Consider the following 23,091-nt stretch of genomic DNA (forward strand, 5'->3'; position numbering starts at 1 on the left):
ATCACTAACATGGACGCAGGCCATCCTACGTTACATGGTGCAACCAGCGTCAATGTGGATAATTTTTAATAATTTTTAATATTTTAATATTTTTTTATTTTTTGATTTATTGTTTCTTTTCTTTTTTCTTCCCTTTTTCCTTTGGCCGATCGCCGAGGTGAGGGCGAGCCTCGCCATGGCTGGGCAAGGTTTGACCTCACCATGGGCGGACGAGGTTCACCCTTGCCGGCTAGAAGAAGAAGGGAAGGAAAAATAAATAAATAAATAAATAATTCGGAAAATATTATAATATTATTAAAAATTATCCACATCAACATCAGTCGTGCCACATAGGATATTTGGCGTCCATGTCAGTAATTTCTAGCCAAAATTGGCCAAATAAATTGAATTGGCATAAATGCAAAAAGTTTAAGACTTAATTGGCAAGAAAAAAAAAGTTTAAAACTGAATTGGCACAGTTGCAATAAGTTGATGACTTTTTTGGTAATTTTCCCAAGTCATCATGCTGCCTTGCATCTTGAGGGCAATAAATATGGTCCTAAGCAGGACCTTGAAAGTATTAAGGGGAGATAATCGACTTGCCAACCTATCATGCATAAAGAATTATCATGTTTAGAAGATGATTATATGCCTAAGGAACGCTACCCATAATACTATTTTTCTGTCTTCTCTCTTTAATTTTCTTACAAAAGAAAGAACATCAAGCATAACATAAAGAACGAGCCCGGCCATATCTCCATGGGGAGATGACAAATGCTCTAAAGCAGCCAGCAAATCTGAGCAAAAGATTTCGGCGTCTACACAAGCTATCAGTAAAAAAGGTGCATTCATCAGATGAAAAACTTAATTAATTTCCCATGTTAATCCTAGTTACTTAATTAATTTAAGAGCACCACTCAATTCCCACACGTCTAATCTCTTCTTAGCTGAAGAACCCACCACCCTAATCCCCCCCCCCCCCCCCTGCTTCGGCTGCTCAAGCCACTACTTAACAAAAAAAAGATTTCTTTTTTCTAGTTTACTTTTTATCAATTAATATTTTTCATTTTTGATAAGATCTAGTTCTAGAATACGAGTTCTAGAATAAACGACAAGCTATCGTAAGTGCAATTTCCGGATTGGGGGGCGCCCCCGCGTTCCCCGACCTTGACCAAATTCCCAAGATGGGGACAACATCGTGAGTTTTGACAATTCTCGAGAGGAATCCTAGGACCAAATCAATTGATATGCTTCGCGTTAGTCCTTGACCATTTGCTTAAATGTCCGCGTCAAGAATTAGCCATAGCATTGTTTTATAGGGACAAAAGGAATGCAACATTGCCCGTGACTTATATTAGAGAAAAAAAAAATCAGGGATTCATTTAGTCAATGCTCTATCGAGGCGCGGCTGTATCGGCTTCTAGATATGATAGGTGTTTTTTTAACTTCCGCACGACGCGAAATCAAATCAAATTCTCCAACTGATTTTATACTTATTATATTTACTATATCTAATCCACTATATTCTATCGTGGCACGAGTGTATCGACTCAAATTTTTTTTTATAGAATTAACTTTTAACTATAATGTGGTTTTATAATTCGCACGACGCGGAATCAAATCAAATTATAGTGGAGATGTGTATACCCTTGCTGTACCCACTGACGTAGAAAGTCAGAAGGTATGATTATTGCCCAACGCGAAATTGAATTTCTCGGAATGCATCTTAAGGAACCGATGATGTGCGTCTGTTAATTCTTCTAATGCAGGGAAAGGGGCACTAGAATTGATTTTTTCAACACGCATTGCAAGGCTTCAGAGATTATATTTATGGATAGGTTCCTCAGTATTGTCATCATCAGAGCCATTCAAACTACTTCCGTCTTTTTGTTTCCCGTAATTCCTGAGGATTTGTTCAATTTTCGCAAACTCTAGGCCCACATCTTCATAAAGTTCCAAAGACTTTTGTTTTTTCCGTGAAAACTCTGGAACATCTGCAAAACTCAAGGTGATATCAGCGGGACATAATAGAATAGCCAGGTGAGGAAAGTTACGTATTATATTTATTATATATTTAGAGTTAATTCTATAAAAGAAATTTCTCTCTCTACTTTCTCTCTCTACGCCTATAAATTTCTCTCGTCTTTCCTTGTTTGTGGGTGACCACTCTTTTTTTATGAAATCTCTCCTCTAGAACTTGCCTTGCATCAGCACAGCCGGTGCTGATAAGAACATATAAAAATCTCAACTTTTTCTCCATTTTCAGGGAGAGAGAGAGAGAGAGAGGAGAGAGGAATCAAGAACAAGAACAAGAACGGAGAAGCGAAGCGACCGCAATGCCCCCTTTGGTGGCCGAGGAGGAGGATCTCTTCCCGTCCACCCCCGGCAAGTTCAAGACCGACCGCCGCCACCGCCACCGCCTCCTCCTCCACCGCCACCTCCGCCGCTGCTTCGCCTCCGCCGGCGCCACCTTCCTGTGGGCCCTCTTCCTCCTCGCCCTCGCCGCCTCCTACCTCAGCTTCCAGGGCCTCGTCTCCTCCGGCAACCGCCTCCTCGCCGCCTCCTGGGGCGGCATCCAGTGGGAGAAGCAGGTACGCGTCTCCGCCCAGCCCCGCCGCCCCGCCGGCCTCTCCGTCCTCGTCACCGGCGCCGCCGGCTTCGTCGGCGCCCACACCTCCCTCGCCCTCAGGAAGCGCGGCGACGGCGTCGTCGGCCTCGACAACTTCAACCCCTACTACGACCCCTCCCTCAAGACGTCCCGCGCGTCGCTGCTCCGTGTCCAGAAGGTCTTCGTCGTCGACGGCGACGTCAACGACGCGCGCCTCCTGGCCAAGCTCTTCGACGTCGTGGCCTTCACCCACGTGATGCACCTCGCGGCCCAGGCCGGCGTCAGGTACGCCATCGAGAACCCGCACTCGTACGTCCACTCCAACGTCGCCGGCCTCGTCGGGCTCCTCGAGGCCTGCAAGTCGGCGAACCCCCAGCCGGCTTTCGTCTGGGCCTCCTCGAGCTCCGTCTACGGCCTCAACGAGAAGTCGCCGTTCTCCGAGTCGGACCGGACCGACCGGCCGGCCAGCCTCTACGCCGCCACCAAGAAAGCCGGCGAGGAGATCACGCACGCTTACAACCACATCTACGGCCTGTCGATCACCGGCCTCCGGTTCTTCACCGTGTACGGCCCGTGGGGCCGGCCGGACATGGCGTACTTCTCGTTCACCCGGAACATACTCCAAGGCAAGCCGGTCACGATATACCGGGGCAAGAACCGGGTCGACCTGGCCCGGGACTTCACGTACATCGACGACATTGTGAAGGGGTGCTTGGCGTCGCTGGACACGGCGGGCAAGAGCACCGGGAAGGGCGGCAAGAAGCGCGGGCCGGCTCAGTACCGGATCTTCAACCTGGGGAACACGTCGCCGGTGACGGTGCCGGAGATGGTGAGCATGCTGGAGAGGCACCTGGGGGTGAAGGCCCGGCGGCGGGAGGTGGAGATGCCCGGGAACGGCGACGTCCCGTTCACGCACGCCAACATAAGCTCGGCACGGCTGGAGCTCGGGTACAAGCCGACGACGGACCTGCGAACCGGGCTGAAGAGATTCGTCAAGTGGTACCTGTCGTATTACGGCTACAATCACGGCAAGTCTGTACATTGAACGATCCTCTCCTCCTAATTTCCCTTTCTTGTTTGGAAGTTCTTGATTTAAAGTGGGGTTTTCCTTATCAAGCGATATACAAATTTTGGAGGGGGAGGGGGGGGGGGGGGGGGGACAGATTTGTGATTATAGCAGTTCCCTCTCTCTCTCTTGTTGTTGTTTCTTGTTCTGTTAAAGAGAATTCAGGGTTCTGATATTGTGCAGCAAATCCAATTCTTCAGTTGCTAAATTCAAAGGGTAATGATAATGGTGGTAGCTTAAAATTTCTTCAGGAAATCTCGGGTTCCATCTTGTTTATCTTGATGATTCTTGATTTTTGGTATCTAAATGAGGGAAGATTGAAGGGCAAATTCATCTTTGTTTGTCTCGCTTGAGATTGATATAGCTTCTTGAGCTTGAGTTCACAAAATGAACAAGGAACCCTTTAAGTCCCCCACTTTGAAACTGAAGCCTTGCCATTAATTGAAAAGTGATGCAATCGACATCATTGAGGCAGTTTCTTGAATGCCAAGAGTGAATTGAATGCTTCTTCCTCCCCTCTTAAACCCACCACCCAAATCTTCTATAAGATGGAACCGGCTCGCACCCTTCATCTCATCACCTCCCGCTCCTGTTCCCTTGCCCCCTCTTTCGACGGCCATGGCAAGATCAGACAGCTTCCGCTTCTTCGCCTTCTTGCTCATCGCCGGTGGGGTCGCCGTGCTGTCCGTCGCGCGGACCGATCCCGCGACGGAGACGTATGAGTACCTGGTCGACTGCGCTACCAAGCTGGCCGAGAAGTGCGGGTATGAGATCTTCGGCAACATATTCACGGACAAGGAACGGCTCACCCCTCAATGCTGTAAGAAGCTTGTGTCCATGGGAAAAGCATGCCACGAGGCGATGGTGAGCTTCATTATCATATCGCCCACTTACAGCAAGAATGCCTCCATCACTGTGCCCAGGAGCAAAAAAGTGTGGAAAGAGTGCGTCTCGTTGGCCAAAGGAGCCTCTGCCCTACCGTAAGAAGGCCTGGTTTTATCGGATTTAATCGAGGTCGAATTATCATCGCAAACTCGAAAAACACAGAGGAATAACGACAGTTCAAAGAGTTGTTTATTTGCGCTTTTAATACAATTTGTATCCATGATCAGTCGATATCCTAAATTAGTTTTACCTGTGTCTCCGAAAGTAAAGCTGAATTAGAGATAAATGAAATATGGCTTACGGGCTGGATTGATAATCCGGAGACCAGGAAGTTGTTCCCTAATCTAATCATCAGATATAAAAGAAAGGAAAATCTGCCAAACCTGCAAAGTCATCTTACACAAGACGCGATCATGGACGGTAAAACAAGGAAAAACAGAAACACAAGTTAAGGACTTTTCGGGATTCGAAGATCGGACCAAGAAATTCAAGCAAAGATGCAATTTACAGAGGATTTTTGTACACGCAACAAAAGATTTGGGTTAACATCTGGTAATTTCTCTCTCCGAAGTAATAATCCGAGGAACTGGTTTTCTATATTACGCAATATAACACCCGAACCCCGAAATGCAGCAGCTTCGGGAAACACCGAGACACCATTAGTCCTGATTCTTTTCTGAATGATGAGATCTCGTGAACTGAAGGAGCTGCTCATGAGTCATTTATACCGGCAATCAGTAGTAGTTGGGAAAGCAATCTATGAATTACGGGAAACTCCTGCAATATATATCCACAGATTATGGCTGCAAAATTTGCATATCCTCCATAAAAAATTAATCTGATACCCAATTATCAGCAAATACCTTCAGCCTTTCATGAAAAGTGCCATTGACGAAGGATTTAGGGAGCGACTGCTTCACAAGATTATGTCCCCTGCTAGACATGAATGCCAGGTCTCAACTTAAGAATCAGGAGTCACCACATAAATCGAGAACAGTAGAATATTTGCCTGAAAAACAAGTGCTAGAACTTTGCAGCACTATATTCATTTTTCAATTTAAGCACTAGAAGATTCAAAAGCATCTACTTGGTTGCAAGCAGTTTGACGATGCACAGATTTATAATGCACCACACATACGTCAATAAATCCACTGGTTGTGCATACAGGATGCATTTGGACGACGAAAGAGGAAATGCTTGCTTAGTACCGTTCAGCTTCCCAACCAAAAGGGAAATGAGGCGAATTACCTTTCATCGTGACATAAGAGAGTGTAGCACCGGATGGTATGAAAGAGGATTCGAGGAGAGAAGTTGTGCACAACAGCTATCTGATTTACCTGAAACAAAGACAAGATTCAAAGTTCTAATTTTTAAGATTTGCGCAACATGAAGTCGCATAATATATGGCCACAATGGCTGATAAAAGACATACCAAATTATCCCATGTTCTCATCAGTCTATTCAGCAGATGATCAGCTGCAGGACTGAATATGTATGATATTCCAAAAGCAACCCGAAGTATTGATTCAACAATGTGCAGTCCAATCTGATAAAGAAAGAACAGGATTTGAGAAATCGCAGAGACTTTGTCCATTCTTAAATAGGTCGAAAACGGGTGATGGTGAAGCTAAGAAATTATAGAAAGCGAAGGGCAATTCTCACCACTTTTGTGAGTTCGTTTCCAGTGTCCATGCTAATCAAGCATACTTCCACCACCTCATTTTCAATAGCCCACTGGACAGCACTGGATTCTCTTGCCTTCAAGAAAGACATTAATATGGAGGAAAAAGTCAATTTTGCCTGAGATCAGATGAATTCATTGATGATTCACTGCAAGGAGAATAGAATGCACCTGGCATAAAATGCCAAACACTGACAAGGCAACAGCTCTCACATTGTCATACACCTCCAGTGTGGATGCGAACAGTACTAAGGGTACCAAGAAGTTAACAAGGCAGGCTGAACTAACAAAAGAAAGGAAACGAGAACATTTGTATCAAGATAAATGCTAGAGAGTGATTAGCCAATTTCAGACACTGATGATAGTTTCCGAAGCCTACAGTTCATGAGCTTTTGCCGAGTTTCTCTATTAGCTGCAATGCACTGCAATGAAGCAAATAGTTAACTGAGAAAATGGACAACAAGAATAATAATGAGTATGCATTAGACAGCACTTGACATGCTTCTTTTTGAGTTGCCTTCGGATTACCTGGAATAGAATAATGACATTGATAAGGCGCATGCATGCTCTCTCATTTAGACTTCCATCGGCCATCATCCTGTAGATCAAGAGCACCTCCTGCTTCATAAGACCAAGACCAACGATGACTCAAAGATCCACCCATCATCCTAAACATCACCAGCAGCACGGATGAAAATAGGGAAGAATTTATCTCTGTGCCACACAATGAAAACACTAGATTCTCTTTTCACTGTGCCAAAGCAGTTTTTATAAAGCCTGCATGTTAAAAGTATCAGTCGTTTCCTTTTCCCCAATTTACAGGCTAATAGAGAGAAGTAAAAACTTGTCAACTAGTTTCATTCACAGGAACTTCGAAGAAATGAAAGAGAAAACTGCCAGCCCACTCGATCTTCAAGCAAAGCGAAATTCTCGACCAATCTCGAAACCCCTTTGCAGACCACAGACTAAGTAACCCCGGAGAACAAAGCACGCTGAGTTAAAAAAGTCAAAAGACTTTTCTCTTCCGTGGAACCCTTAAGAACAACAAGAACAGTGACATTAATCACGAGGATTACAACGTTGACTCGCCATACTCTGAATCTACACCGAAAGGCCGCTTAACAACGATTCAGCTTCAAATTCCGCAACATCACAAATACAAATGCAAACGTGACAGTGATAAGTAAATAGGAGAAATGACCTGTATCAAGATGGCCATGGTACCGCAAGAATGGAACAAAAGAAACCCCGCTCTGTAATAATTCTCTGGGTCCTCTTCCCTCTTCTGTTGACAAATGACAGACCCACAAAGATTTCAGTAAACAGAATCATGAGAAGATGGAAGCATTGAATATGAACAAGAATAGACCTGGAAAAGGAAAGAACTGAGCAAGTGCAGAGCAGATTCTCTGAATCTGGGGTCCTGAAGCTTGAGAATCAACTGGGGAATCGCTCTCGGCTTCCCCAACCAGCGCAGCCTGTGCTTCCTCCTTCCCCAAGGCGATTTCTCGCTCCCCAGCTCTGGAACACGAAAAACAAGAAAAGGGTCGCGAAACCAAGATCGGAGCGCAAGAGAAACAGAGAGACAGAGAGAGAGGGTTGGAAGTAAAAGATTGCATCGTACGAGCCTTGATCGATGTTGGAGTGGAGAAGGAGATGGAGAGATATCTCTTCCCAGTCCCAAGGCTCGTCGGGCAAATCGTGAATGCACGGATGATCTTCTTCTTGGACCGCCATGGCCAGAGCTTGGCCAGGAGGAAGGAAAGGGGAAGAGCGGAAGTTCAAAAAGAGTTTCCGCGGGAAAGAAACAGAGCAAAGCGCCCAAGTGAAGTCTTCATTGGCACCTCCCTAATTCATTTTAAAGAATTATTCCGGACCATGTGAATGTGAGTCACATCGATTAAATCACATAAATTTGATATCCGGTTTTATTTTACTATTATATTTATATAATCATTCGATCGCTCGTTTTCATAATATTTACATTAGTCGATGATGAAAATTTGATGACGCGTGATATAAGGGTGGTGAATGAAGTTATTGATTTATATATAAAGAAATTCAAATCCTCTAAAAATAGAAAATAATTTTTACTCTCTTAGACTAAAATACCCTTATACCTTAAGGGAAATTACATCAAATTTTGAACACACTCCCTCTCTACCGCTAATGCACCGGTGCAGCTAGAGTCACTGTCGCACCCCATCCCCTCGCTCGCCACCCATTGTCGTTGCTTGGCTCGCGAAGTCTGCCTCCACCCAAAGGTTAGTATCTTCTAAGCTCTCTTGTTACTGTGTTTGTTCTGTAAAGAAAATTCAGGGTTTGATTATAATGACACATATGGTTCCTGAATTTCGGCTCGATTTGCAACGTGATTCATGAATTTTTAATTTGTTTAATGTGGTCATTGAATTTTAATACATATTTAATCTAGCAACTGGATATGAAAATATTCAATATTATCTTTTCATTAATTCAAATTCAGAAACAACATTGAACATTTTTGTATAGTTTAGATACTAGATTGGATATGTATCATTGGGCAAAAGGTTAAAAGTTCAGCGACCACATTAAACCAAAGTTTAGGGATCATCTGTATCATTTTCTCTTGATTTTAGGTAGCAAATCCAGTTTCTCAGTTGCTAAATTGAAGGGAAATGATAATGGTAGCTTAAATTTTCTTCGGGAAAGCTCGGGATCCATCTTGTTTATTTTGATGATTATCGATTTTGGTATCTAAATGGGGGAAGATTGAAGGGTAAATTCATACTGGGGAAATGGGGGAGATGATTGTTGATTGTGTGTCGCCATGTTTGTCTCGCTTGAGAGTGATAAAGCTTCTTGATTTAAAAAGTTCATGAAATGGTACTCCACCATTCCATTCCATTCCAAGGTCCGTTAACAAGGAACCCTTTAAGTCCGTCACTTTGTAACTGAAGCCATGCCATTAATTGAAAAGTGATGCAATCGACATCATTGAGGCAGTTTCTTGAATGCCAAGAGTGAATTGAATGCTTGTTCCTCCCCTCTTGAACCACACCTCCCAAAATCTTCTATAAGATGGAACCGGCTCGCACCCTTCATCTCACCACCTCCCGCTTCTGTTCCCTTCCCACTCTTTTAGCCATGGCAGGATCAGACAGCTTCCGCTTCTTCGCCTTCTTGCTCATCGCTGGCGGAGCCGCCCTGCTGTCCGTCGCGCGGGCGGAGGATTACGAGGACGCACCCGCACCCGCACCCGAGGCGGAAACTTACCTGGTCAGATGCGCTACCAAGCTGACCGAGGAGTGCGGGGACCGCATCTTCAACAACATATTCTTGAAGCAGGACGAGCTCACCCCTGAATGCTGCAAGAAGCTCGTGTTGGTTGGAATAGAGTGCCACGAGGCGATGGTGAACTACATGATCTCCGTGCCCGCTTTGAGCAAGAATGCCTCCATCACTGTGCCCAGGAGCAAGCAAGTGTGGAATCAGTGTGTCTTGCTGGCCGAAGGAGCCCCTTCCCCGGCGTAAGAAGGCCTGGTTTTGTCGGATTTAATCGATGTCAAATTATCATCGCAAGCTCGAAAAAGACTAAGGAACATTGACAGTTCAAAGAATTGTTTATTTTGCGCCTTTAATACAATTTGTATCCATGATCAGTTGATATCCTAAATTAGCTTTACCTGTGTCTCCAGAAGTAAAACCGAATTAGAGATCAATGAATATGATTTGCTGGCCAGATTGATAATCCAGAGACCAGGAAGTTGTTCCCTAATCTAATCATCATATATAAAAGAAAGAAAAATCTGCCAAACCTGCAAAGTCATCTTACACAAGACGTGATCATGGACGGTAAAACGAGGAACGTAGAAAAACAAGTTGTGGAGACTTTTGAGGATTCGAGGATCGTACCAAGAATTTCAAGCAAAAATGCAGTTTACGGAGGATTTTGTACATGCAACAAAAGACGCGGGTTAACATCTGCTAATTTCTCTCTCCGAAGTAATAATCCGAGGAACTGGTTTTCTACATTATGCAATATAGCACCCGAACGCCGAAATGCAGCAGCTTCGGGAAACACTCGACACCATTAGTCCTGTTTCGTTTCTGAATGATGAGATCTCGTGAACTGAAGGAGCCGCTCGTGAGTCATTTATACCGGCGATCAGTGGTAGTTGTGAAAGCAATCTATGAATTACGGGAAACTCCTGCAATATATATCCACAGATTATGGCTGCAAGATTTGCATATCCTTCGTAAAGAATTACTCTGATACCAAATTATCCGCAAGTACCTTCAGGCTTTCATGAAAAGTGCCATTGATGAAGGATTCAGGAAGTGACTGCTTCACAAGATTGTGTCCCCTGCTAGACATGAATGCTAGGTCTTAACTTAAGAATCAGGAGTCGCTACATAAATCGAGAACAGTAGAATATTTGCTTGAGTGCTAGAAGTTTGCAGCACTATATTCATTTTCAATTTAAGCACTAGAAGATTCAAAAGCATCTACTAGGTCGCAAGCAGTTTGATGGAGCACAGACTTATAATGAACCGCACATACATCAATAAATCATAGCGTCTCACAAATATCCACTGGTTGTGCATACCGGATGCATTTGGATGACGAAAGAGGAAATGCTTGCTTAGTACCTTTCAGATTCACAACCAAAAGGAAAATGAGATGAATTACCTTTCATCATGACATAAGAGTGTAGCAATGCTTGCTTAGTACCTTTCAGCTTCACAACCAAAAGGAAAATGAGATAAATTACCTTTCATCATGACATAAGAGTGTAGCACCGGATGTAGGAAAGAGGATTCGAGGAGGGAAGTCATGGACAACAGCTATCTGATTTACCTGAAACAAAGACAAATTTCAAAGTTTGTATTTTTAAGACTTGTGCAGCATAATGTCATATAGTGGCCACAATGGCTGATAAATGACGCACCAAAGTATCCCATGTTCTCATCAGTCTATTCAACAGATGATCTGCTGCAGGACTGAAAATGTACGATATTCCAAAGTCAACCCAAAGTATGGATTCAACAATGTGAAGTCCAATCTGATAAAGAAATGACAGAATTTGAGAATCCCACAGACTTTGGCCATTCTTAAATAGGTGGACAACAGGTGAAAGGGTGCTAACAAATTATAGAACACCAAGGGCAATTCTCACCACTTTTGTGAGTTCGTTTCCAGTGTCCACGCTAATTAAGCATCCTTCCACCACCACATTTTCAATAGCCCATTGGACAGCACTGGATTCTCTTGCCTTCAAGAAAGACATTAATATGGAAGAAAAAGTAAATTTTTGTCTGAGATCAGATGAAGTCATTGATGATTCATTGCAAGGAGAATAGAATGCACCTGGCATAAAATGCCAAACACTGACGAGGCAACAGCTCTCACATTGTCATACACCTCCAGTGTGGATGCGAACAGTAGTAAGGGTACCAAGAAGTTAACAATGCAGGCTGAACTAACAAAAGAAAGGAAACAAGATCGTTCGTATCAAGATAAATGCTAGAGTGTGATTAGCCAATTTCAGACACTGATGAATGTTTCTGAGTTTCTCTATTAGCTGCAATGCACTGCAATCAAGCAATTAGCTAACTGAGACAAGGACAACAAGAACAATAATGCGAATGCAAAAGACAGCACTTGACATGCTTCTTTTTGAGTTGCTTTCAGATTACCTGGAATAGTATAATGACATTGATAAGGCGCATGCATGCTCTCTCATTTAGACTTCCATCAGCCATCATCCTGTAGATCAAGAGCACCTCCTGCTTCATAAGATCAAGACCAACCACAACTCAAAGATCCACCCATCACCCTAAACATCACCGTCAGTACGGATGAAAATAGGGAAGAATCTTTCTCTGTGGAACACAATGAAAACACTAGATTCTCTTTCATTGTGCCAAAGTAGTTTTTACAAAGCCTGCATGTCACTCACAAGAACTGCAAAGAGATTAAAGAGAAAACTGCCCGCCCACTTGATCTTCATGCAAAACGAAATTCTCAACCAATGTGGAAACCCCTTGGCAGACCACTGACTAAATAACCTTAGATAACAAAGCAAGCTGAGTTAAAAATTCCTCTTTCGTGGAACCCTTAAAAACAACAAGAACAGTGACATTAATCTCAAGGATTACAACATTAACTCGTCATACTCTAAATCTACACCGAATGGTCTCTTAAAGATTCAGCTTCAAATTCCACAACATTACACATTCAAATGCTAATGCGACAGTAAAATGTAAATAGGAGCAATGACCTGTATTGGATGGCCATAGTACTGCAAGAATGGAACAAAAGAAACCCCGCTCTGTAATAGTTCTCTGGGTCCTCTTCCCTCTTCTGTTGACAAAACAACAAAAATTTCAGTAAACAGAATCATGAGAAGATTGAAGCATTGAATTGAACAAGAACAGACCTGGAAAAGAAAAGAACTAAGCAAGTGAAGAGCAGATTCCCTGAATTTGGGGTCCTGAAGCTTGAGAATCAATTGGGGAATCGCTTTCATTCCCCAACTCTGGAATACGAAAAACAAAGAAAAGGGTCAAGAAATCAATATGAAAGAGAGAGAGGGAGAAAGTAAAAGATTGTACGAGCCTCTATCGATGTTGGAGTGGAGAAGAAGATGGAGAGATATTTCTTCCCAGTCCCAAGGCTCGTCGGGCAAATTATGAATGTACGGATAATCTTCTTCTTGGACTGTCATGGCCAGAGCTTCCACGAGGAAGAAAAGGTAAAAAGCGGAAGTTCAAAAGAGTTTCCGCGGGAAAGAAACAGAGTATAGCGCAGAGTGAAGTGAGTTGTGATTAAGGACATACTAAACACTCCTCTCCCTTAAATCAAAGAACTTCTATGTTCTTGAGTCCCAGTTCACCACCTTTCGAGAAGCTGTGGGATAAAGTTTTTGCCAGGTAAAGATCCCAACTCTTTCTCTTCCTATTTGTTTCAGTGAATGCATTTAGATTGTGCAATCTCAAGTCTTGAAATAAAGGCAATTAAGCAAATAAGCTTAACTTTTACACAGCCGAGCACCCGTTTCGGTTCGCATTCATACTTTGCTATTCATTTTCCCCTTTGCTGTAGTTTGTTTCTGCAGGTGATATTAGGATTTATTGTGTTTTAGCAGGTATAAGCATCTCTTATTGAAGATAGAAGAGAGGGAACACTGCAGGGATTGTTTTACTGGTTTAAAGATGTTCAGAAATTGCCTTGCCCTATGAAACTGCTTATCATGGCAACTAAAATGCGCAAATGTTATCTTTCAGCCATTATGTGGTTGTATTAGTATATGACATGCTTTTCATACTATACAAAGTTAGTGGTAAACCTTTGCCAAAATCTGTTGCTGCATTGCATCTGCCTTCTGAGGGTGATGCAGCCTCAAGTCACTGGAAATTCTGCAATCCAAATTCTCAGTCATCTAGTTTTTTACAATTTTTATGTAACTTGTGTCGATGAGTTCACAATTTTCCCCTTTCTTGCATAAATTGGCTAGAAAATTGGTTCATAGCCTAAGAGACCAATCTTTCTAAAGGGGATCATCTTCTTCTATTCGGTTTGAGGTTGAATGACATGCCCAGTTTATGATTCCAACCGAATGACCAATTACTCCAAATTTATGACGTGTTAGAAATAGAGCCATGGGTTGTTCATAATCACAAATTGAGGCATTGGAAGGGAGGTAGAGAGGGAGGGAGTAGATTGTTTCCTTTGCTCAAATTATTATTCTTGCGTTCTATATGGATGATTCTCACATCGAAGAGTCTAGTTGCTCAGCACGTGGTAGATTTAGTCTATATGACAACGTCGTTTTTGATGATTTTCCTCCATCGAACATCTATGCAGTTGTTATGACTCAGAAAAGGATACCTTGGCTTTCACCAAGGTGGATGCGTTACTTCCTGATAAAATTTATTACCATGGCTGCCTTGAATCATTCCTTCAGATCACTAAGTGGAATGGTCCAGGGGTATGCACTAAGTAGTTGTACCATGTTTGCCTATTTTTGCTTATTTATCAGACAATCGATCAATTCATCCTGCAGTATATCCTTTCTGCTGCTTCATCCATGAACCAGAAGTATGTTGTATTTAGTTGTGAATCTTTCTAGTGAGAAAAGTTAATCGAGTTACATTGCACTTCTAGCCACTACTGGATTTTAAATCCCACGGGTGCAATTCAACAATGAAGCATAGTACTGAAGAAGCTGGAACGAAGTTGACGGAGTTATTTGCTACTTTATTTCAGGACTAGAAAAGACTTGAGAATGCACAAACTAAATGCATCCACTGTAACAAATAGGAAGAGAGTAAAAATGTGCAATCTTACTTGGCAAAAACTCATCCCACAGCTTCTCGAAAGGCGGTGAACCGGGACTCAAGAACATAAACGGGATTTCAGGGTTTTTTTATACGAGGTGAGGTGTGTTTAGTACGTCCATAATCACAACGCTGAGATGCCCATCTCTTCATCATCAGTATATTCCTTTTGCAGTATCCGGTGGAAGCCAATCTGAAAATGCCTGGCAACCTCTGGAAGTAAAACATACAGCAGGCAGCACTGCCTCTTGGGAAGATATACGGGCGACCGAAATTAGGAACGTGCTGACCAAGGAAACCAACACTATATAATCCACACTGTCTTTTTCAATGGAGGACGAGGGCGATTGCGCGACAAAATCTGGACATCAGCCATACCCACAATCTGCAACCTTCAGCTGTGTTCATCAAGATGACTAAGCTTTCCCATAAAAGTGTCCGATGGACGTCAACCTAATACGGTTGATCTTGATGGCACGATCCTTCGCACGAACCTTCTTCCATGCAAAACACCTTTTGACCAGGCATAAATGAGCAAAGCAGAACGGGAGTTGGTTACACGCAGAAAATATTGGGTAGGCGCCAGCCTGGTCCCGAACCATTCAAGTTAGGAGTGATCGGTCCCCTAGCGAACCTGGACCGGTTCTCAATTTCCAGAACCGTCCGGTTCCTGAGTAGTCTAGTGTAACCGGTCATTTTAAACACTTCATTTTAATCGGCATCATCAATAGTACCTTTGATTTTGGTCACCAAGTGAAATGATTTCATACATATTACTATATTCACAGGTCTCCGGAACTTCACCTCCCAAAAATTAAAAAAAGAAAGGCAAGCATGCATGAGGATGGAAAAACCTATCAATGTGAAATATCTATATAATTGCTTTGATTTTACAGAATACAGAAATGATGATAAAAAACAGTCGAGCTAATGGGAAGCTCCTATTGTACCGAGATGGGCACCATTTGAGGCAATTGAGCTAAACTCATAGTTCAGAACTGACATCTCTTAAAAAAAAATCGAGCAGAGAAAACCCAGTTGGTTCCGTGTTTAGTAAGAGACAAATTTAGGCAAAAACACCGAGTTTCACCTTAAATAGGCCGATTAATAAGAAAAGAGAGAGACTAAAAAAGGAGGCGTGAGCATCGTCGTGACCGGCCCGGTTCCTCCCTTGAAATCGGGAATCGGACTTTCCAAACACCGATTCCATTTTTAGGAACCGGGAACCAGACTAACACCCTTGGTTGCTGGATCTAACCGACCGATCCGGTCCGGTCTAAGTGATTCTCGGTTCGATTCATCAGTCTTGATCACCCCTATTGATGGCTCGGTCGGTCCCAGTCTCGGCCTCTGTCTCACTCGCCTTTCTATGCGATTTTACAAATCTATAGAAAACATCAGCGGATATAAGTTAGCGGGTTCTATAAATTTCAACCCAGAAGAAGTTTGTCTCATATTCCTCTCCTCGTGAATGAACGAAGCTGCCGCTAGCTCAATTTGAGGTCGCCGTCGCAGGTAATTCCTCTATCCCCGTCTGCCCTCTTCCCTTCCTTTCCTCTCCCACACGCCCGCGGAGGCGCACGAGCACGCCCCATTTCGTGATCTGGGATGTCCCCCGCTACGCGATTCACATCGCGTGTAAAGTTCAGATTTTGAAACTATCTGCAACTTGAATTGGATCGTATCGCAGCTGGGCTAAGTGAGATTTACCCCAAAAAGAAGAAAACGAAAAGATATGCTTGAATGGCTGCTGGTTATAGTTCGAGTTTACTGCAGGAGGGAACCAACTGGATATGATCTTGCAGTTTTTTCTGTCATATTGAAATAGATTGAATCATGTTGTGCTAATGTGATGGATTTGTTCTCCCAATCTTAATCGAGCAAAAACGAAGAAATCTTTAGCGTGGTTTAGTGGATATGCTTGCACTGTCTTTTCGCACTTAGACGCGCAGCGAGTTTCCGGCTCTTTCCTAGATTGAAGTAGCCTTTCATTGGTTTGACCTCGAAGAACTTTCGCAAGTTGAAAGTGACATCTTTGTGGGTTCGGTTGCGGATGCCACAAATGTGCACATATGCATGTTTTTTTGTTGGCTATCCATGTGAAACTGTTGTGAAAGGTGATTCATTTCCCAGCCAAAAGAGATATAATGGCAGTTTTGGCCAAAGCATGGTTATTTCGCTCTGATTGCGAATGGTGAATGCGCTTTCATTTTGTTTATTTTTCGTTCATCACTATGTCTGATTAAACTCCGATTATCCTTATTCTGTTTTGCTAACCTATCTACAATGTGATCACTATCTATGCATTTGCAGCGACCATGCGACAGAGACATAGTGCTTCTGCTACAGCTGGTGGTGTACAAATATCACAGAATTTGAAAGACCTCCCTGAAGAAAAATTAGAAGAATCATATCCATGCTTGTCAGAAAAGAGAGTGTTTTTGCTTTGTTTGGCTGTGCGAGTGTTGAATTCCTTGCTTGTACAGACATATTTCAACCCCGACGAGCATTGGCAAGCTCTGGAAGTTGCACATCAAATTGCATTTGGGTAAGGTAACCTCCATAAGTTCTATTCTTTTATATATGTGTTGTTGCTAACAGGATAAACATTGAATGTTTGATATATGAATTGCCAGCTATGGACATCTAACATGGGAATGGAAAAAGGGTATCCGAGGTTATCTGCATCCAATGATATTTGCTCTTCTTTACAAAGTTCTCGCAGTACTTGGTCTTGATAAACCTTGGTTCATGGTAAATACTGGAAACTAAAACTTTTGCCATAATAAGTTTGATGAATTACAATGATCAATACTGTTACTGTCGTCTATTATATGCGAAGCTGCTTTTCTTGCTTTGCAGATGAGGGCTCCAAGGCTGCTCCAGTCAATATTTTCTGCAGTTGGTGATCTCTACTCATATAAACTCTCTCGCCTTCTTTTTGGCAATCGTGTCGCTAGATGGGCAGTATCCTTTTGCTATTACAATTGCCAGCATCTGTATCGTCCCTTTCGGACCAAATTGTTGATTTGTGGAATTTTCAGCTTGAAGTTTAATAATATTGACCTTAACTTTCTGTCAGTTATTTTCAGAGTTGACAAACTGGTTTATGTTCTTCTGCATTACACGGACATTGTCAAATAGTTTGGAAACTGTCCTTACAATCATGGGGCTGTATTACTGGCCGTGTGTGAGAGTTTCATCCAGTAGTGATGCCTTATCGACGAGGATATGGGGCGTGGTAGTGGCAGCATTAGCGTGTGTAATTCGACCAACAAGTGCCATTATATGGATGTATGTTGGTCTTCTAGAGCTTTCTTTGGCCCGCGATAGAATGAGATTCATTTTTTTGGAGGTTCTTCCTGTTGGGTGAGTAATCATGCATCTATCTATTTTGGTACTTGTGGCTATTAGATGGCATGCAACTGTGGATGCATTTTGTGCGACTGATTTATGCATTTCTAATATACTGTATAGGGCGCTGGTGCTTGGACTGGCAACTTTACTCGATCGGCTAGTGTATGGCTCATGGGTTTTAGTACCTCTGAACTTTCTCAAGTTCAATTTTCTTTCTTCTGGAGGCGACTACTATGGAACACACAAGTGGCACTGGTACTTTACTCAGGGATTCACAGTGATGCTCTTTACATTTTTGCCGTTCTCCTTAGCCGGCATCATCATGTCCAGAAATTGGAGGCTTTCTGGGCTTATTGCCTGGGTTTTAGTACTTTACAGCGTACTTGGCCACAAAGAATTCAGGTACAGGCGATCCCTCTGTAATTGCGTATTTGCTGCTTTGAATTCCTTACTTTTTTTCCCGACTTATCCTCCTTTGTAACCAGAAATGTGGACCCAGATTTGTTCTCCCCGTGCTTCCGATAACCTTGATGTTCTCGGGATTTTCTCTAGCTGCAATATCGACACCCTACAGTTCTGATAACAAGACAGCAGAAGCTTTGAAACATCACACTAAATGGCCCTCAAGAATGCGATGGGCCATCTGCTTCTTGCTTGCAACTAACATCCCTATGGCCTTGTACATGAGCTTAGTTCATCAGGTACTCCAGATTTTTTCTGCCTTTGATAAAAAAAAAAAAAACTGGTATGCTTGGTTTCATTTAACCTTTTCTTTATCCTTTTACGTTGAGTAAATTGGAATGCTGGAATGGCTCTGTTAACTAGGACCTTTTTCGTTATTCATTGTTACATGTATGTTGGAACTTCTTGTTGAATATCTGAGTACTTTGGTATGCTGGACAGAGAGGATCTGAGGATGTGATGAACTTTCTTTCGAGAGAAGCTGCAAAAGATAGAGTGAAGAGTATCCTTTTCCTTATGCCCTGCCATGCCACACCTTACTATTCAACCCTTCATCGGGACCTGCCCATGCGTTTCTTGGACTGCTCACCAAGGTAATCTTTGATGGTATCCTGTAAAAAACCGATCTATCTATATGAGGTCTAAGTCATGGATTTGCATTCGATTTTGCTCGACAGTGAAGAGAGGGGTGTTCCAGATGAGTCGGACCGTTTTATGATGGATCCTGTGGGGTTTGTAAAAGAGCTTGCAAATGATTGGTCACTACCAAGTCACATAGTGTTATTCGAATCAGAAGAAAGAGCGTTGAGGGAATTCTTGCTGTTGCATTCTTTCAAAGAGGTAGATATTAACTTCAACTTCGACAACTACTGTCTTAATCCCTGTGCATTTTCCTTTGGTTTATGTTTCTTCCTGATGACTCGAACTATCGACGATTGCAGGTCAAGAGATTCTTCCATGCTCACTTCAAAGTGGATCGCGACCTCCAATCATCAGTGGTTGTCTATGCTTTGACAGGTCAATGAGATATGTTCTCGTGCATTTGTTATTCGAGTTTTCTGCAAGTCTGAAGTTTTTTTTTTTCGGTTTCACATCCTATTTTCACTTTGCTTGAGAAATCCAACTGCTTTTGAGAGTGTGAATACTGATCAGATTGCACTGGCAATTCCTAGGCTATGAAGAAATTTACACGAAGTCATTTTGCATTTGTAAGGTGCACGTAAAAAACTAAAGCAGTTTTCACTTGAGAGAAGTTTCAATTGGTTCTCAGTTAACAATCTATGGATTTAAATAGCCTACACAATGGTTTAATGGCATAAACCAAGTCGATAAACCTCAACCTTAATCTGGCGAAAGGAAATAATCTTAACCTTTGATTTAAATGCTAAATGATGCCCAATTGAACAGCGAAACAAGCGATCATTTTTAAAAAAATATTTTCTAAATCATTCATTTTTCACGAAACAAGTGCATCCTTAAAGCCGGAAAAACGTGATTTGAAGTTTGCTTATTGCGGGACCTGGTTTGGAACTTGCTTATTTGCTGATGGACATGTCCAAATGTTGCACCAGAGTGTTCGCATGGCATTGGCATTCCTGATGGGAAGACAAAACTTGCTAATGAAACTGATGGAAGTTTGAATTACTGGAAACCTATTCCTAGATTACCTGCTATAAGCCATTTTGAAGGATGAAATGTTGACAAAACCATAAGATGGCCAGAGAGACTAAACTGAACAAAGGTTAGAACCAATAGCAGATGAAAGATGTGCACATTTCACCCTCCTTTACAATTTTTAAGATACTGCAATCCGTCATTCGCCGAGGAGCTCACAGTGCATCCTCCTCAAGCACAATTATCTCCCTAAGATATGATATCCCATATTGTAAAGTTGCTGAGCATTCATTCCAATCGTAGAGCAGTCTCGGTGACTTCCTGCAATCGCCATGCAGAAAAGAGTTGGTGTAGATTGATAGAACAAGCTCTCCGTCTCTAGTCTCAGCTCTGCGCCACCAGCTAAAATGAAAAGTAAGGTGGGAAAACCTTGATGTCCTGTTAACAACACCCCTGAAGCACGTTTCAAAGAAATCGATGGGGACTTGAACTGACTCGTGAGTCCCATCAATGTCTCTTACTGCCGAAGCAAGCGAGCCCGAGTCGACCAAATAACTGAGCTCCGCGCCCGAGTCGATTATGACTCCATTTCCTGAAGTCGTTCTCTCAAATGCAGCTGTAGGAATGTAAAGCTTAAACCCCCACTAGACTTATGCCTTCCAAAGTGTATATATATCACCGATATAAGTGTAGGGGTGTTGAGTCACCTTCAAGAATCGCGCCTTCATCCGGTTGTTTCCACAAGATGCATTTCTAATTTTACAATACTATATAGGGGAATATTTTTCCAATACTTCCATAATTGGATCAGGTTGTTCTTCATTCTCATGACTGCACCCAAAGACTATGTTGGGTATGTTGGGAGAACAATAACAATCCAAACAATATCGGATTAGCGTAGCGAAATAAAATAATCTCTCCTCTTGTGCAAACCTAATAGGAAACGACTGAATCGAGGAATATAAATACCAAGCACGCAAACACAAGACGATTTTTTACATGGAAAACCTCCTCGGTGTGTGGAGATAAAAAATCACGGGGCCGGAGTCCACCCAAAAATCTTCACTATCAGCAAAATTGGGTGAACAAAGTTCTTCTCTAGTAAATACTAAGGTACATAGCAGCAAAGATATCAAGAACATCATTCTTGGCAATAGACATGAACTTCACAAGAGATAAAAGGATAAATTTCACCAAAAATGCACTTTCGGTGCAACCCACGAAAACCTGATGTAGGGAGCTTCAACTGAAAACCAAACCGATCAGATTCGAGAAGAATGCGGCACGAACACACTGACAAAATTTTAGTTCACTTGGACCACAAATCGACATCCGACGTCAGCATTATATATATATATATATATATATATATATATATATATATATATATATATATATATCCTTAAACTTAGATTTTCTGCTCTTTCTTGTTACCGTGTCTCTAAAAAACGTTCTTTTTGCGGCCACGACATAATAATAGTGAGAAACCCTATTTTTTCATATGAATAGACATATGGGCTCAAGCCTTGGGCTTGTAATTCATTGGGCTTCCTCCACTTAGGAGTGAACCTAGCCAACAAATCTCCCCCTCGTAACGATGTGGAGGGATTCACCATACCTACCATAAATCTGCAATGTTCAAGCTTCTTCTTTGATAAAGCCTTCGTCATCATATCGGAGCCATTATGATCTGTATGGATTTTCTCAAGTTCCAACAACTTCTCATCTAGAACATCCCTTATCCAATGATATCTAACATCAATGTGTTTCGATCTAGAATGAAAAGATGAATTCTTACCAAGATGAATCACACTTTGGTTGTCACAAAATAACTCATAGCTCCTTTGCTTGAACCCAAGTTCTTCCAAGAACTTCTTCAGCCATAGCAACTCTTTACTAGCTTCGGTCGCCGCAATAAATTCAGCTTCTGTTGTAGAAAGTGCAACACACTTCTGCAACCTTGACTTCCATGACACAGTCCCACCCGCAAAGGAAATTAAATAACCAGAAGTAGATTTACGAGTATCAATATTTCCAGTCAAGTCGGAATCTGTGTATCCAACTAACTCAAGTTTCTCGGTCCCGAAACTGAGTTTCAAATTGGAAGTTCCCCAAAGATACCTCATGATCCACTTCATTGCATTCCAATACTCTCTAGCTAGATTTGATAAATAACGACTAACAACACCAACTGCATGCACTAAATATGGCTGTGTACATACCATCGCATACATTAAGCTTTCCACAGCCGAGGCACATGGAACACTTTCTATGTCTTTCTTCTCTTTATCAATCGTGAGACTTTGCTTTGTATTCAACTTAAAGTGGACAACAATAGGAGTGCTAACCACTTTAGTCTTGTCCATATGAAATTTCTGAAGAATCTTCTCAATGTACTTCTCTTGCGACAAGAACAACTTCTTAGCATTTCTGTCCCAAGTAATTCTAATGCCAAGAATTTGCTTCGCCGTGCCCAAGTCTTTCATGGAAAAAGACTTGCTCAATTGTTTCTTCAACAACTCAATTCGTGAAGCATTCCTGCCGACAATTAACATATCATCAACATAAAGCAAGAGAATATTAAAGTCATCATCAGAAATTTTTTGGACAAACACACAGTTATCCGAAGAAGTTTTCTTATAACCCTGCTCTATCATAATTGAGGTAAACTTTTTGTACCACTGTCTCGGTGCTTGCTTTAGGCCATAGAGACTCTTCTTCAGTTTGCACACATAATCCTCTTTTCCTTTCACTTTGAAACCCTCTTGTTGTTCTATGTATATCTCTTCCTCCATGTCATCATGTAGAGAGGCCGTTTTGACATCCATCTGCTGAACTTCCAAGTCTAGGCTAGCTACCAAGCCTAGAACCATACGAATATAAGACATTTTTACCTCTGAAGAAAATATATCATCAAAGTCAATACCCTTTCTCTGACCGAATTCCTTAACAACCAATCTAGCTTTATATTGTGGTTTTAAAGTATGTTCATCTTGTTTCAACTTGTATATCCACTTGTTCTTTAAAGCTCTTTTACTTTTAAGCAACTTCACCAGCTCAAAAGTATGATTATCATAAAGTGACTGCATTTTATCATGCATTGCATCAAACCATTTG

At 42.1% G+C, this 23,091-nt stretch overlaps 5 protein-coding genes and 1 pseudogene across 6 annotated transcripts; 4 read left to right on the forward strand and 2 right to left on the reverse strand.

Annotated features, from left to right (window-relative positions):
• Nucleotides 1–2,240: 2,240 nt before the first annotated feature.
• Nucleotides 2,241–3,908, forward strand: LOC115677327 (UDP-glucuronate 4-epimerase 1-like). The gene has a single exon (XM_030600468.2). It carries the CDS (start codon nucleotides 2,316–2,318, stop codon nucleotides 3,630–3,632), a length of 1,317 nt encoding a protein of 438 aa, XP_030456328.2. The 5' UTR covers nucleotides 2,241–2,315; the 3' UTR covers nucleotides 3,633–3,908.
• Nucleotides 3,909–4,154: 246 nt separating this feature from the next.
• LOC115677278 (protein DOWN-REGULATED IN DIF1 11-like) lies at nucleotides 4,155–4,865 on the forward strand. Its single transcript, XM_056321011.1, has one exon. It carries the CDS (start codon nucleotides 4,155–4,157, stop codon nucleotides 4,635–4,637), a length of 483 nt encoding a protein of 160 aa, XP_056176986.1. The 3' UTR covers nucleotides 4,638–4,865.
• A 159-nt stretch (nucleotides 4,866–5,024) lies between these two features.
• LOC115677331 (uncharacterized) lies at nucleotides 5,025–8,057 on the reverse strand. Its single transcript, XM_056321010.1, has 11 exons — nucleotides 7,848–8,057; nucleotides 7,589–7,740; nucleotides 7,421–7,504; nucleotides 6,748–6,837; nucleotides 6,599–6,641; nucleotides 6,391–6,497; nucleotides 6,201–6,296; nucleotides 5,971–6,084; nucleotides 5,787–5,875; nucleotides 5,402–5,471; nucleotides 5,025–5,315 (listed from the first exon to the last, which is right to left on the reverse strand). The coding sequence occupies exons 1-11, from the start codon at nucleotides 7,954–7,956 to the stop codon at nucleotides 5,250–5,252; spliced, it is 1,020 nt and encodes a 339-aa protein (XP_056176985.1). The 5' UTR covers nucleotides 7,957–8,057; the 3' UTR covers nucleotides 5,025–5,249.
• A 1,041-nt stretch (nucleotides 8,058–9,098) lies between these two features.
• LOC115677277 (uncharacterized) lies at nucleotides 9,099–9,953 on the forward strand (annotated as a pseudogene).
• Nucleotides 9,954–10,232: 279 nt separating this feature from the next.
• Nucleotides 10,233–13,643, reverse strand: LOC115677276 (uncharacterized). Its single transcript, XM_030600404.2, has 9 exons — nucleotides 13,551–13,643; nucleotides 12,642–12,740; nucleotides 11,899–11,988; nucleotides 11,570–11,689; nucleotides 11,379–11,474; nucleotides 11,151–11,264; nucleotides 10,974–11,059; nucleotides 10,496–10,565; nucleotides 10,233–10,409 (listed from the first exon to the last, which is right to left on the reverse strand). The coding sequence occupies exons 1-9, from the start codon at nucleotides 13,641–13,643 to the stop codon at nucleotides 10,233–10,235; spliced, it is 945 nt and encodes a 314-aa protein (XP_030456264.2).
• A 2,197-nt stretch (nucleotides 13,644–15,840) lies between these two features.
• LOC115677481 (mannosyltransferase APTG1) lies at nucleotides 15,841–19,565 on the forward strand. 2 transcript variants are annotated; one of them, XM_030600657.2, is made up of 10 exons: nucleotides 15,841–16,056; nucleotides 16,855–17,094; nucleotides 17,178–17,295; nucleotides 17,404–17,508; nucleotides 17,624–17,910; nucleotides 18,019–18,300; nucleotides 18,398–18,599; nucleotides 18,802–18,953; nucleotides 19,038–19,200; nucleotides 19,302–19,565. In XM_030600657.2, exons 2-10 carry the CDS (start codon nucleotides 16,958–16,960, stop codon nucleotides 19,383–19,385), a joined length of 1,530 nt encoding a protein of 509 aa, XP_030456517.2. In that variant the 5' UTR covers nucleotides 15,841–16,056; nucleotides 16,855–16,957; the 3' UTR covers nucleotides 19,386–19,565. The 2 variants fall into 2 exon arrangements, with proteins under 2 accessions (XP_030456517.2, XP_030456516.2); XM_030600656.2 differs by having other exon boundaries at nucleotides 15,844–16,056; nucleotides 16,855–17,089.
• Nucleotides 19,566–23,091: the final 3,526 nt, after the last annotated feature.

The sequence above is a fragment of the Syzygium oleosum genome, unplaced genomic scaffold (genome assembly GCF_021117445.2).
Source record: "Syzygium oleosum isolate NSW1041296 unplaced genomic scaffold, Sole_v2.1 Sole_v2.21, whole genome shotgun sequence".
Classification (NCBI taxonomy): domain Eukaryota; kingdom Viridiplantae; phylum Streptophyta; class Magnoliopsida; order Myrtales; family Myrtaceae; genus Syzygium; species Syzygium oleosum.

Coding starts and splice junctions, on each gene's coding strand:
- LOC115677276 (XM_030600404.2), bottom strand. CDS start 13,643: ATGACTGAGAATTTGGATTGCAGAATTTCCAGTGACTTGAGGCTGCAT. Junction 11,060..11,150: donor TGAGAACATGGGATACTTTG/GTGCGTCATTTA, acceptor TCTTTGTTTCAG/GTAAATCAGATAGCTGTTGT. Junction 10,410..10,495: donor CTTTTCATGAAAGCCTGAAG/GTACTTGCGGAT, acceptor TATATATTGCAG/GAGTTTCCCGTAATTCATAG.
- LOC115677331 (XM_056321010.1), bottom strand. CDS start 7,956: ATGGCGGTCCAAGAAGAAGATCATCCGTGCATTCACGATTTGCCCGAC. Junction 6,642..6,747: donor ATGTCATTATTCTATTCCAG/GTAATCCGAAGG, acceptor GCTTCATTGCAG/TGCATTGCAGCTAATAGAGA. Junction 6,297..6,390: donor TGTTTGGCATTTTATGCCAG/GTGCATTCTATT, acceptor TCTTTCTTGAAG/GCAAGAGAATCCAGTGCTGT.
- LOC115677278 (XM_056321011.1), top strand. CDS start 4,155: ATGCTTCTTCCTCCCCTCTTAAACCCACCACCCAAATCTTCTATAAGA.
- LOC115677481 (XM_030600656.2), top strand. CDS start 16,860: ATGCGACAGAGACATAGTGCTTCTGCTACAGCTGGTGGTGTACAAATA. Junction 17,296..17,403: donor TTGATAAACCTTGGTTCATG/GTAAATACTGGA, acceptor CTTGCTTTGCAG/ATGAGGGCTCCAAGGCTGCT. Junction 18,600..18,801: donor ACATGAGCTTAGTTCATCAG/GTACTCCAGATT, acceptor TATGCTGGACAG/AGAGGATCTGAGGATGTGAT.
- LOC115677327 (XM_030600468.2), top strand. CDS start 2,316: ATGCCCCCTTTGGTGGCCGAGGAGGAGGATCTCTTCCCGTCCACCCCC.